A 14,133-nucleotide genomic window follows, 5' to 3' on the forward strand; every position below is an offset into this window, starting at 1 on the left:
TTTCACAGAAAGGTCCAGTTCAGTGTCTGTCATTCAGTCTGGCAGGTCTTGAAAGAACCTGAACTGGGCTTTACTATTCAAGTGACCTCATTTATACTAAGTCGCCCTTCTTTGGATAAAAGAGAGATAATCCTTTGGTTCTTTGAGTCACTTCATGAATAATCTAGGGGAAAAAATAGCTAAATGTGACTTTGTGAGGTTGCTGTAATGTATCTGGGACAAGATCAGTGTGAAACTGTCCGTTTTACATCAATTCTGTATAGAGAGTTCAAGACTGATGCTTCATTTTTTTTATTTCCCTTCTGCCCTCCCACCCACCCTTGGTGATGGCTGTACCCATTTGAGCATTTCTGAGCACAAGACCAAAAGTAAGTCTTAAAACAGAGGAGCAGAATTCTTGTCTAAACAGTAACAGAAGGGGATTAGCTGCAAGGATAGCATAACTGTTGTGCAGTAACAGAAGCTGCCCAGATCCTCTTGGTGGACAATGCATAGAAGACTTAGAATTACGGAACATCTGTCCCTCCACCACCACTTCCCACCCCTGTCCCCCAAACCCCCACTCCCACCCCACCCCCCATTAATAGTGTTAACAAAAGCTTAATTTTCCAGTTCTAAAGTGCAAATGATTTGGGTATGACTGCTGTTGCAACAGGTCTGAACAGAAAACAGTGAAGTCCTCTCTGTCTACGCGATGTTTTCCAGAATATAAAAGATGAGTTCCATGACGATGGGGCCCTCACTGAGCTGGCAGGCCCCTCCATGGATCACCGGCACCAGAGCGCTGTCCAGATCGTTCATGTACTGCGAGGGAAGGGGCTGGCCATTGCTCCCTGCTTGATAGCCAACCTACACCATGGAAAGAAGGGGATGACAGGTTACTGGACAGAGAAGATCTCTCCAGAGGACTGGAGGGCCAAGAGGCTGAGCAGGAAAGGAGATGTCCTTTTTGGCTAGGGGCTAGACACTGGCAGTAAACACAAACTTCTTCTCTTCCTTAGAACTGTCACTTACCATCCTGCCATATATTCATCCTGCCCCTACCACCTCATAGCTGTGAGACCTTGGGCAAGACAACCTGTTATGGTCTCAGTTTCCCAGGAAGGGAAGTTGGGGCACAGAGAGGTGTGGAATGTCAGCAATAGTACATAAACCTTTGGTTGTGGAAGTTAAAATGAGAAATATACTGGGTAAACTCCCTAACTCAACAGGAACTGAACACCGTCCTTCCATCCATTTCTCCACATACCATTTTTTAAACACCTACAAACACAAGAATTCAAGCATGAATGTAAACAGGGCCCCTGCCCTCAAGAGCCCCACATATTTAGTAGAAAAAAATGCTTGTTCTTATTTTATGTGAAGTAATTCTCTCTCTAGTCAGATTATCAGTACCATTTAGAAAAGGGTTGTAATACTCATTTGTATTACCCTGGCATGCTTAGTAAAGCATTGGGCAAGACCATAAGTAGAAAATAACTATCTGTTGATTGATGACTAGTCAAGAAATGGAGCTAAACATATGACCTTTCACATTTTCCCTGATAATGACACAAATGGCATCAAAGCAGGAGCACTGGGACGTGTCACAGGGATCTAATCCAAAAGAGCGACTTCCCTGGCTGTCCAGTGGTTACAAATCTGCACTCCAAATGCAGAGAACCCCAGGTTGATCCCTGGTCAGGGAATTAAGATCCCACATGCTGCCCCAAAATAATAAAAAATAAAATCCAAAGGAAACGTAGAGAGATTAGAGTGCTAGGCCATATAAGAGACACTGGGACAAGGAAGTGAGGGCAGGTTGCACTCAGACTGGATTGTGACTACTCAGAGCACACAAAAAGGTTAATGAGTAAGACGGGGAGGAAAGCCCGGCCACGAGACACCGCGCTGACAGGGACACTAACGCGGAAATGGTTCAAGTCACATCCACGAACTAGCACGGCAATGTTGGCGCTAAGAAAAACACAAGAAGTAGAACTGCAGAGACCAGTCAGCAGAAGCCTGCTGTGGTTGGACTAAGAAAACAACAGGGGACGGGACAGCCTGGAACCTGCTCTCTAAAGGAGGCAGGGTGGCCCCTATGTCACTCACACAGGGCGGCAGGTCCTCACACTTCTTACCCCACACTAAAAAGAAAGACAAGGCAAGACATTGAGGTGAGGGAGCCAGAGTTCACACAGTTCAGAGGCTGACCAAGCAGCACATCCAGCTGTCTTACCAGCAGAGGGAAGGCCAGAGACTACATTCGGTCAGGCCCAAGTGCAGAGACTTGTACTCTCTGGGTTGCAGGAAGAAAACTCGTGTCAGAAAAAAGATACTGCCCGAGACCTGCTTCAAAGGCTGAGATTCTTACCTGATCTGAGTCAAGTGTCACACGAAGTCCCAGTTTTGTCATTCCATCTTCTTTCAGAAGCTTCAGGTGGGGACACAGAGCAAGACAAAAAGCCTTGGCAACATGCTCCGTTAGCCGGCTGTGATCTGCAGGATCACTCAGGCAATTGTGCTGGTCATCATTTTCTAGGAAAAACACCTGTTCCCCAAACAAAAGAGACTTTTAAGCTTGTGTCCAGGAGATGTGGGAGGAAGTGAGTGCACCAGCTCATGGATATGAGTACCCTGACTCCCTGAGACGTGCGGGAAGACCAGACACAGAACACCAAGAAAAGCAGGGCACTGACATCTCATGTCTAAGTAACAGCTTCTGCCTCTCACAGTGTATGCGTCCACAGGATGGTAACTACCACTTACTGATCTCCCTAAAAGCCATGGCCGCAGTCATAATGGTACATTCTGTTCAGAACTGGAAAAGGCTTGCAGTTTGCAATGCGTACTTCTAAAAGGACACACTGCAACTTTCTAAAGGAAATGATCTTAGAATCTAAGAGAACGGTTCTTATAGATCACATCACCCAACACCTGCATATTACTGCTCACTCATAGAAGAGAGGGGACTCACTCAGAGCCCAGGTGAGAATCTGCGTCTTTTGCCTCTCATCACAGACAGAGCTCTTCCTACCACATGGCTCTGCCACTGCTGAGGCCAAAGCTGTGTCACTGTGAACTGAGCACCGCGCTGGGCGCAGGCGGAAGCACAGCAGATCTGAAAGTGAGACCTGAGTCCTATCACACAGAGGAGGGTCCTGAGCAAGTCCTCTGGCTTCTTAATGCCGATTTGCCTCTGTAAAACGGGAAGCACCTACCTTCTCTGGTTATCATATAAATGATATAAAAGCAAAACATAGGCTGATTCATGTTGATGTTTGGCAGAAACCAACACAATTCTGTAAAGCAATTATCCTTCAAATAAAAAATACATTTAAAATTTTTTAGAAAGCAAAACATAAAAGATACAGACGTGTAAATATAGAATGCTTCTCTATACCAACACTTGGCTTACGGCTCAAGCAGTGGCTTATATTAAGAATCTGCAAAGGGGTAGCTCTGAAGCCTGGTGCCCGAGGCATTCGTGAAAATGGCAGTGTGAAGTGATAGACGGAACTCTCAAGTGGGAGTCAGGAGACTCTGGTCCCTGCTCTGCCAGCAACCAGCATTAGACAAGTCACAGAGTCACCTGGCCTCTCTGAGACTGTTTTCTCATCATGTAATTTCTCATTCCTCATCTCCCTATCTCAGGGGATCAGCGGGGAGCAAAAAAGAGGGAGCAGAGGTCAAACTACTCTGTAAGCAGTAAAGACATTCACATGTTTCAGACCCTCGACTACTCAAGATATGTCAAACAGATGATCATTACAAAGCAAGCAGATAAAACCACTCAGCTGCATATAAAATTACCAAGTCTGGTATGAAAGATGTCACTTGGAACAACAGCTCAAGAACTTCTAGCCTCTGTGTTGTCAGGAACCAGCTAGTAAACTTGGGTTACTAGGCACCTATCCTCCCTTGGCTCAGTTACCTTGTGTGTAAAATGGAGAAGGCAGAAGTCACAGAACTTCTTAAATTAAAAAAAATTAAGACTTTTAAAGCTTCCAGAAATCCTAGAGATCTTATAATTTAATACTTGATTTTTATAGACAGGTATAAACAAGCTTCAAAAGAAATCAAGAGATCCAGAACCTACCTGTTTATTATCAAGAAATAAACTTTCTGATTTGTTTGATGCGCTTCCCAGATGGCGCTAGTGGCAAAGAACCTGTCTGCCAATGCAGGAGACATAGGAGACATAGGTTCGATCCCTGGGTCAGGAAGATACCCTGGAGGAGGGCATGGCAACCCACTCCAGTACTCTTGGATAGTCTCACGTGAGATTCTGGAGAATTTCACGAACAGAGGGGCCTAGTGGGCTACAGTCCAGAGGGTTGCAAAGAATCAGACATAATTGAAACGAATTAGCATGCACGCACGCACATACACATATATAGGGTCCCTGCCTGGCTCCTCTCACCCCCGGGTAAGCCTCTAATACAGCTCTAAGAAACAATATAGTAGAAAACAGGTTAGGAGTCGGCCACATCTGGGTTTGATCAGGACTTTACCAGTGCTTATTTGCCATGTAATCCTGGACAAGTTAGTTTCTGAGCTTTAGTTTTCTTATTTGTGAGATAAGTCTATTTTTAAAAGACAGTGTTATCTAAGTTATAACTGAGTGCAACATAACCAGCCTAGCTTTCTGAAGAATGCAGCAAAGACAGTATGTACCCTTCAGAGATGCACCCTTCTTGAGGTCCAGTGTGAACAAATTTCTAAAAGCTAGTTCATGGGGCGGAGATGTCAGACTGCTGCAGGCTACACTTGGTGCATTTCCTTCCAGTGAGCTAAGAGAGACCAGAGGGAACTGGAGTATAGAAGGTAACAGAGACTTTTTCCCCCCTTATCCTCCAGAATCAGTCCAGAATGTCTCTGGGCCAAGTAAAAAGTTGTCTGCAAAGGAGGGGGTCAAGGATGCCAAATTTCTATTTCCTTACCTCGGTCCATCTGATGACCTTTCCATTCGCTTTATACTCTGATCCATGGAATATCTTCACACTTGTTATAGACTCCATGGACTTCCCATCTATGGGACTTAGGACACTAAAACAGAAACAAAGGAAAGAGATGGAAGCAGCTCTTAGAAGAACTGCTTCTCTCTTATCATATACTGGGTGCCTTGCTGGAAACACCTGTGCAAAACATCACAAAAGAAGCAGCCCCTGCCCCAAAATGTACATGAACAGCGCTCTCAGGGAGGCGCCTGTGCACTGAAATAATTGCGAGGACACACGTGTGAAAAAGGAGTCCTGATGGCAGAAGCTGGTTCTTTAACGTAAAGAAACTGTTTCCAAGCCTGCTCTCTTTCCCTCCTGTTCCTCCCTTCAGTGGCTGCACAGACCCACACCCAGCCCTGCTCCCTGCTCCACCACCACACCATCACGTCATACCCTCCATGCATCTGTGTATCCGCCTCACAAACAAACTTCCGAAGGGGAAGGTACATGATATACTCATTTCCATGTGCTATACTCACAGTCTGACACACAACATAGGAGTTCAGTGTTTACAGACTAAAGGAGTTATTTGACCAAGTATGTTAACTATGACAGTGCTGGTATGAACTGATGAACGTGCATCTCTATTATCTCTCGAAACAAGTTCCCTTCAGTGCTGCATAGCACTCCTAGGTTCCTGAATTGAAAGGCCACATTTTATGGTTGTGTCCTCTCCAAAATATAGCAAGTATAAATATGTGGATGTACACACTCATTCTGATGAGGAGTCAAAGTAATTGTTGTGAACTTTTCCTAACAACTTTCAAGCCTGTTTATGTTTTTGAATCTCTATGTATAAAAGATCAAATTTAACCTAAAGTTGACTATCAGGGACATGCTACATTTGACTGAATTAAAATTATTTAAACACTGTTAAGTTTAATTTCTAACTCATCAGACAGTATAAAAACTAGAGCAGCCTTAGTTGATAAGAACTCTCTTGAGAAAGGATACCCTGACATTGTGGGACAAGCTAGAAAACATTCTGTCTACACACTATACGCTAAACTCCTGGGTTCGAGAGCTTCCCCTGATGAGTTCTTGTTCTTTTTTCTAAGATGCTGCTACTGTTGTAGGAAGTGACCACCTACTTGTTAGCTACCAATACCATATGGCATCCGATTGTCAGATTACCAATTTTTTGTCCTAATGACCATGGGATTTGTTGTGATAATATAGATGCTTGCCCATATCGGTTCACACCATCAACCTAACAACCCACTATAATAGAGAATTAAACACAAATTGATTTTGAAATTAAGTTTTCCAGGAAGTATGGGAAGATAAAATGTAAGTTATAAAGTAGACAAACATACTCATTGATTTAGAAATTGCTTCTGTTTGTTCAATAACAAAAGTTTTAAAACATTCTTTTAAAAAAAATCTGGTATGCCATGCTGCGAACGCCTTCCGTCTGCCTTCGCTCCTGCCATTCAGTCACACTGGCAGGCCCACTCTGCCACAGCTGGGCAGCAAATATCTACCATCTTACCAGACTCAGCTCAAGAGGCAGCCATTCCTCTAGGAAGTCATTCCTGAATCCTGCCCTACTGCCTCTACTGAGTTCCTCATTTCTCTTTTATCTTTACTGTCTTCTATAGAGTTTTCTATGAGCATCTTCCATACTTCGGTGCTCTTATTATGACTATCTTCAAAACTTAGACTGAGTCACCTGTCACCAAGGACCATGAATTCATTTTTGTCTTTTCCGAAGCCCACATATAGAATTATTGCCTGAAGGATGAATGGGAGAAAGCTTAATACAATGAAGTTCAACATACTTATTCAATTAATCAGTTTTTTAAAGAACCTACAGGTGCCATACAGTGTTTTAGGTGATGATGACACAGCAATAAACAAACCAGCAAAAATTCCTGCCCTCATGGATCTGACATTCCAGAGCCAATATAATGAAATAAATAAGTAAAAATATATTATATGTTAGTGAGTTATAGGTACCCTTAAATATAATATGGGGAAGGGGAGTATGAAGTATTTGGTGGAGGAGGGAAGAAATGTGTATGAGAGGCTTACAATGTAGTAGGCTGGCCAGGGAAGCCTTTGTTGAGAAGTGAAGGTACAAAGGTCTGAGGGCAGAAGTACAGCTGATATATTCACACGAGAAGCCAGATAGTTTCTGAGAAGTAAGAGAGTGGGCAGGGGATTGTGTAAGGCTTGTCAGTTGTAGCAGGCTTTGGCTTTTACCCTGAATGACCCTGGATGGCAGTGGTGAGTTTTGAGCAAGCAGTGACATTGCTCTGGCTGCTGTCCTGGAAACTGACTAGGCTAGGAGGAGGAAGGAGGCCGAGACTAGAAACAAGGAAACCAATCAGGAGCCTGCTGCAATAATGCAGACCGAATGACGGCAGGAGAAGCAGTGAGCAGTAGTACAATTCTGGACATGTTTAAAAAGAAAGCTAACAGGCTCTACTGCTGGAAAGCTGTAGGGTGTGAGGCAGAGTGTAGAAGATGACTCCAAGGTTTTGGCTTGAACCATCAGAAACATAGTTGCCATATTCCAGAGATGAACATAGAATTTGAAGCCCAAGGAGGTGGCTTTAAGTCCTAGCCCAGCCACTTCCAAGCTTTGTGGAGTCATTTATCCTTTTGGTGTTTATTTACTCATCTGTAGTTGTTATAGAAAATGAAACAATATTAGCAAAAGTGTTTTGTAAACCAAAAAGGCTTAGGTTTTACTCTTATCTCAATAACTTTAGAGGGACTGCTGTGTTTCATCAGCTCCTTCCTTCCCCTTCCCTTCAAAAATATGCATAGAAACTCCTTCAGGAATTAAGCCAAGAAATCAGAAATTTAAAAATCCATGTTATAATACAAAGCAGTCCTTTTAGGCAGGGGTTTCAGGAAAGTAATAAAATGCCAGTCTAGATAAAATCCAGAGGCTAGCCCACGACGAAATGCCACTGAGGGGGCGTTTGCTGCATTTACCCCTTGTTGAAGTCCTTGTCGTCATCCACCCACTGGATGTGGATTTGCTCCTGGGGGTCCTCGGCCTCTGCCTTGCCACAGGTGATGGTGAAGTCCTTCATCTCCCGCAGTGCCTGCCTCAGGGCATCCATGTTCTCTGCAGTGATCTGGACCATAACTCCATCTGAGAATCAGCACCAAGACAATACAGATGAAAACAATGCAAAGCCAGGGAGAGGGCCAGAGGAAACTCTGTACCTGGCATCTAGCAAATCCCTCCAGGATTAAACATGAAACTTCTGTTCTCTAAAGCTGACAGATACAAAGAGGTTTTGTCCTTTGAGCTCAACCTCTTACTTACTGAAAGTGTTACGAGGAGCAAATGCCAAGATGGATTCTGCTTAAAACACCTGCCTATTGATTTCACTTCAGGCACAACTAAGTTTGTCCTGAGACTGCTTAAAGGGAAAACTTACAATGGTCACATCCCTCTTTTGGACACACAGAGCATTTTGTTCGTGTTTCCACTGTTGCATCATGCTCTAATCATATTCATTTGTTTGTATCACTCACCTTACTATGACTGCATATAGTGAATGCCAGTGCTTGTTAAACAAATCACTGAATAAACAACAGTAGTAACCTGGGGAGTAATTCCATTTATTGACTGGCAATAAGGCAAATCTACCATGTATGTTTTACATGGGCTACCATGAGCCAACAGATGATAACTATTTGGGGGATACCACCTAAGTTAAAGGAAAATACTAAAATTGAGGGAATAAGCTGTCACATACTGAGCAATTATCTTGCTTCTCTGACACATAATTTTGTCAACTGAAATAATTTCTAAAGACCATCAGTAAAATTTTCATAAATAGGTAGCTAACTGCTCTACTGACACACATGGCGAAATATGAGACCTAAGAAATTCCCAAGCCAGAGACATATATGTAACTTTTTAAATACATTACTGTGCATTTGTAAGGATTTCTTTCAGTTCAGTTTATCATTTTGACTTTTAAGGGGTGCTTTTTAAGCATCTTGTAAAGACACAGTTTAAAGGTAGTCAATATTTGATTACAAAGGCATTAATCAGTCATTTAATGCCTAGATTTCTTGATGAGGAAGTAGAATGACTAACTCCTAGATTTCTTAATTTCTTAATAGAATATTTCTGCTTTGAGTTGTGAAATTAAGTTGCGAAATATTAGCATACTTTGCTCTTCACTTGCTGTTTTATTGGGTTTGGCAATAAAGGAGGTCAAAGTCAATCTCTGTTAACATATGTTAAGTTTATCTATGTATTTCAATTAACACAAAGGAATCTACCCTCAGGAAGAACTGCTCTTAGGGCACCGGGGTGAGCCACAGTGGAAATGAAAATCTGTCATTCTGTATGCAGACTGTACTTTCCAAAGATAATATAGCATCTCCTATCTCACATGCTTTTCTACAACACTACCTTTCCATTTCCCCATCAAGAAATGGAGTCTAACTCCTCTCCCTGCAGCAGACTTATGACCACTTCCACCACCAGAAGATGATGGATGTGACTGTATGATTTTCAAGGCTTGGCCATAAAACCAATGCGGCTTTGGCCTTGTGCTGGAATACTTGTGGTTGGAATTCTAAGCCACCACATAAGAAGTCCAAATAGCCCAAGGCCGCATGCTAAACAGTCCATTGTTATGGACTCCAGTCATCTTTCCTAGTCTTTAAATCATCGAAAGATGGGCCCCAGACATGTGAGTCAACAAACTTTCAGATAATTCCAGCTCCTGGCTATCAAGTAACCATCAACCTTCAGGTCATCCCAACTGAGGCCCCAGACATCAATGAGCAAGATCAAGCCATCCCTGCATTGCCCTGTCAAGGGCAGACCCAGCGCAATCAGTGAGGGTGATAAAATAGTTGCTTTAAGCCATTAAATTCTGGTTAATCTGTTATGCAACAAGAGTAACTAGATCAAAATACAGTGAAGAAGAAAAAATAATAATAAAAAAAAAATAAAAATAAAAATAAAAAAAAATACAGTGAAGAATAGTTGAGGAAGAAAATATCCAGTGGTAAACCATAATGGAAAAGAATATGAAAAATAATGTGTATATATATATATATATATATATATATATATACATATATAACTGAATCACATTGCTGTACAGTAGAAATTAACATTGTAAATCAACTATACTTCAATAAAATAAATTTATAAGTGGGGCTGAACTTCATCTACTTATTTACAGATTTGCACCCAGTGATGTATCTGAATTCAGACTACGTCCCCTTGGATACCTTATTCCAGAGCTCTGAAAAGCCATCTCTCTTAACTTTATGTCAGTGTCCCATGGCATCTCTACCATTTACTCCCTTCTTTGGAGAGTTAAGCATCTTTATGACAGTCTTAATTAGCTGTACAGTGAGATGCTATTGAATAAATAACTTCTATGGAGTCAGAAGTCTATGGCAAAAGTGTCAAGTTTTCCTTTAATGTCCCTTGTTTTTCAGTTGTATAATTAAGACTGATCTATGTACATGCAGTAAATAACCCATTCTTTACCTTCCACAATGCTGGACTTGGCAAGATATCCTGAAGAGGATTTCAGAGCGCCACTGAACACAAAGAAACTGGCACCAGTCACTAAAATAGCAATAGAAATAGGTTAGTGAAGAAAGATTTTGAGATGGAAGGACTGAAAATAATAATGAAACACTTGGTAGCTGGGAACTCAAACCATTATACAGAAAATAAAAAACACTTACTGTATACACTACCATATACAAGTAACCAATAACTCAAATACTAATGAGAGCTTAGAGAGTGAGGTTTTAAGAAACACTCTTCCATTTTGTTCTGAGCTCCCTTCAATCAAGAAGCAAGGAAATCTTAGTAGTCAAGACTAAGGTTTGGTCTGCAGCTTGTTTTGTAAATAAAATTTTATTGGAACACAGCCATATTCATTCATTTCTATATTGTCTATGGCAGTTTTTAAAGTATGATGCCAAAGTGTTGGCAACAAAGACCACAGGTTTGCAAAGCCTAAAATATTTATCATATAGCCATTCACAGAAAAAGTTTGCTGACCCCAGATCTAATTCATTGCTTTTTTTTAAGAGCAAATATATTTTGAATATGGAGATATGGTTGCCAACTATTTTACTTACCAAGTGGAGCTTTTAAAAAACAAATACGTATTTAAAAGATGAACACCTCTTCATAAAAGAAAGGATATTTAATTACATTTTGCTTTATAAAACTGCACTACACTGTTTTGTTTCTCTACATCTTACATTAGACTAAGATATTCCAACTCCCTACCCACTGGCCCTACAGCATCTCTAATGGGTAGGTCATCCAGCCTTTTGTCAAAGACTCCTAGTGACAGGGAGCCCACAATAGCACAAGGCAACCATTTCTATTTCTGGATAGCTCTCAGTGTTACAGAGTGTGCTCTCAAACAGAGCCCAAATCTAGATCCTTGTAGCTTTCACCCACTGGTGCTGGTTTTGGTCTTTTGTAACTATAGAGAGTAAGCTGAATATTATTTCCACATAATAGAGAACCTTAAAAATAGAGATACCTATTTTTCACCCTCTTTCAATCTATACTTTTCTAGGTTAAACATTTATATTTTATTCAAGAGATCTTCCTGTGACCTAGTTTTCAAACTTCTCACTGGCCTTGAATCATCCTTTGAAGACCTTCTAGTTTTATCAGTGGATATTGCCAACTACATTAATGACACCCAGAATTTATTAAAATATTATAGATATGATTTGACTAATAGGGAGCATAGTAGACTTGTCACCTACCTGTTTTAGATATTATATTTGAATATACATGTGCTCAGTACCTTTTATGCCTTTACTAAACAACTGATTTTAAAAACGCACCTTGAAGACAGAAGTAGTATATCTACTAGAGAAGTGCTTAATGAAGCATACTAAAGAAAGCTAGTTTTAGGAGATATTCTGAGAGGAAAAAGATTTGTGGTCAAATAAATTTGGGAAGGTCTAAGCACTATCCTCCTTTTAAAAAAAAAAAAAAAAAACATGCTAGAGGCTCTGAAAAGTCCTACAGTAAAGAAATCTGCTTAAACTTATTTAATACAGGGCTTCTCAGTCTAAAATAATAAGCAAAAGTTTTATTTATTTATGTGAATATTTTAAAAACCATAGACACTGGTAAGACATTTTAGAAAATGGCATGTTGAGCAGCGCATCTTAAATTCTAATGTTGAGCAACACTTCTTAAATTCTAATGTGTATCTGAATCACATAGCAATTGTGTTAAAATGCAAACTCTGATTTAGCAGATCTGGGATACAATCATCATTTCTAACAATCTCCTAAGTGATGAGATCACATTCTGAGTACCACTGAACCTGGAAGGCTTCCTTCAGAATCCTTTCAATCTGTTAATTAACACTCTTTGGGTATGATCATTCAAAAAGCGCTAAATCTACCTAAACATGTTCTCACTATGGGGCCAATGCACCAAATACCTACGCTGGCCCGGTCAGTGTCCTGAGGCAGTGTTTTCAAGATGCTCCCCTCAATAACAGAGATTCCATTTGCAACTCTAAGTCTGGGCAGTCAACATATTCCTGCAGAACAAGCTTCAAAAGGTTAATATAATCAATCGTTTTCACCTGTTCTGACACTGAGTGTTACGGGATTGAGATATCCACTCTCCAGTTACAGCACCATCTTCCATCCCATGACCTCAGTCAGCTCAAACACTCACCCTTTCTGGGCTGATTATGAATACTGATAGCCTGGGTCTGATAGTTGCCATCATCATTCTGTACACACACAAGATGGGAGTCTGCCTTCTCATTGAAACAGGCACCTCCTGCCAGGACATGCTCATTGGACTTGTTCATGGCTTTTATCATCTGCAATCAAAAAACAGGGCTAACTTTCTTATTCCGCCAAGAATGGGCACTTTTTGGTGTGCCTGACACAGCACAGGTCCTTCACCTTCTCAAAGACAAAAGAGAATATTGTTTATTAAAGCGACAAAGGAGCTACTAAAGAATAAATACAAAGTGAAAAATCAGTCACCATTAGTAAAACTTCAACATACACAAAAATTCTCTCTATAATTTATAGGTGATTTGTGTTATTCTATCCAATGGATTCTCTGAGAATATCTATACACTGAAATTCTAAGTCAAAAGAATATCCTATATTTAAGTGTATCTGCCTTCTTTTCCCACATCCATACAAAGGAGTGCTTTCCTCTATAAATATATAAACTCCATTATTTCTTAGTTTTACTAACTTATGTTTGATATCTTCAATGAAATAACTAATATTTTGCTTTATTCTTATCAAGAGATTTTAAGGTGATAATTCTGAACCTTACATGGAAAAGCTCATCAGCCATCATTTTGTATCTAGTCAGTAAGTCTGAGCTTATATCATCTTGATGCTAAAATCTAGCTTCTGGTTGAAATAGGTCAATGATAATTTATTTCTTTGCTTTTATTCTTATTTTTTTCTTATCATTTATCCTTATCATTTGTTAAACTTTCTAATTCAATCTTTTTAAATGGCTCTGATCTTTTGAAACTCTAGTTTAAAACTTTTGTTTTACTACCCTCCTCTTAACATTATAAATTGCAGTGTGAAAAATAGCAGATGAGTGTTCTGATACCTTTTATATTCCTGTACTACTATACTCAAAAAAAATATTGAAATGAAATTCTCATGACAAAAAATTAACCATTTAAAAATGAACAGCTCAGTGGCATTCAGTGTATTCACAATGTTCTTCAACCGCCACTCTTACCTAGTTCCAAAAACTTCCCCATCATTCATTCAAAGTAAACTCCCTTACTAATTAACTCGTTTCTTCCCATTCCCTCCTCCAACATGAATCTGTATTTTGTCTGCATTATGGATATTTCATATAAATGGAAACATAGAATATGTGACTACTGTGTCTGACTTCTTTAATTTAACATGTTTTAAGAGCTCACCCATGGTGAGCATATATCAGTACTTCATTCTGATATATGTATGATACATACATATACATATATATGACATATCAGTATATCATATATCAGTACTACATTCTCTTTTATGGCTGAAAAATATTTCATTGTGCATATACATCACAATTTGTTTAACTATCCATCCATGAATGTTTCAGCTATGTCTACCTTTTGGCTATTGTGAACAGTGCTACTATGAAAATGTGTGTACATAT

At 40.2% G+C, this 14,133-nt stretch overlaps 1 protein-coding gene across 3 annotated transcripts in view; it reads right to left on the reverse strand.

Moving 5' to 3' along the window:
- Positions 1–224: 224 nt before the first annotated feature.
- Positions 225–14,133, reverse strand: part of ZFYVE9 (zinc finger FYVE-type containing 9) — a 176,909-nt gene continuing 163,000 nt past the window's right edge. For all 3 annotated transcript variants that reach the window (XM_043461328.1, XM_043461325.1, XM_043461326.1), the window contains 6 exons: positions 12,661–12,811; positions 10,474–10,554; positions 7,932–8,094; positions 4,926–5,031; positions 2,357–2,533; positions 225–849 (listed from right to left, as the gene is read on the reverse strand). In XM_043461328.1, the coding sequence (XP_043317263.1) occupies positions 688–849; positions 2,357–2,533; positions 4,926–5,031; positions 7,932–8,094; positions 10,474–10,554; positions 12,661–12,811 (840 nt within the window). In that variant the 3' untranslated portion in view covers positions 225–687. The remainder of the gene's footprint in view (positions 850–2,356; positions 2,534–4,925; positions 5,032–7,931; positions 8,095–10,473; positions 10,555–12,660; positions 12,812–14,133) is intronic.

This window comes from Cervus canadensis, chromosome 2, assembly GCF_019320065.1.
Source record: "Cervus canadensis isolate Bull #8, Minnesota chromosome 2, ASM1932006v1, whole genome shotgun sequence".
Classification (NCBI taxonomy): domain Eukaryota; kingdom Metazoa; phylum Chordata; class Mammalia; order Artiodactyla; family Cervidae; genus Cervus; species Cervus canadensis.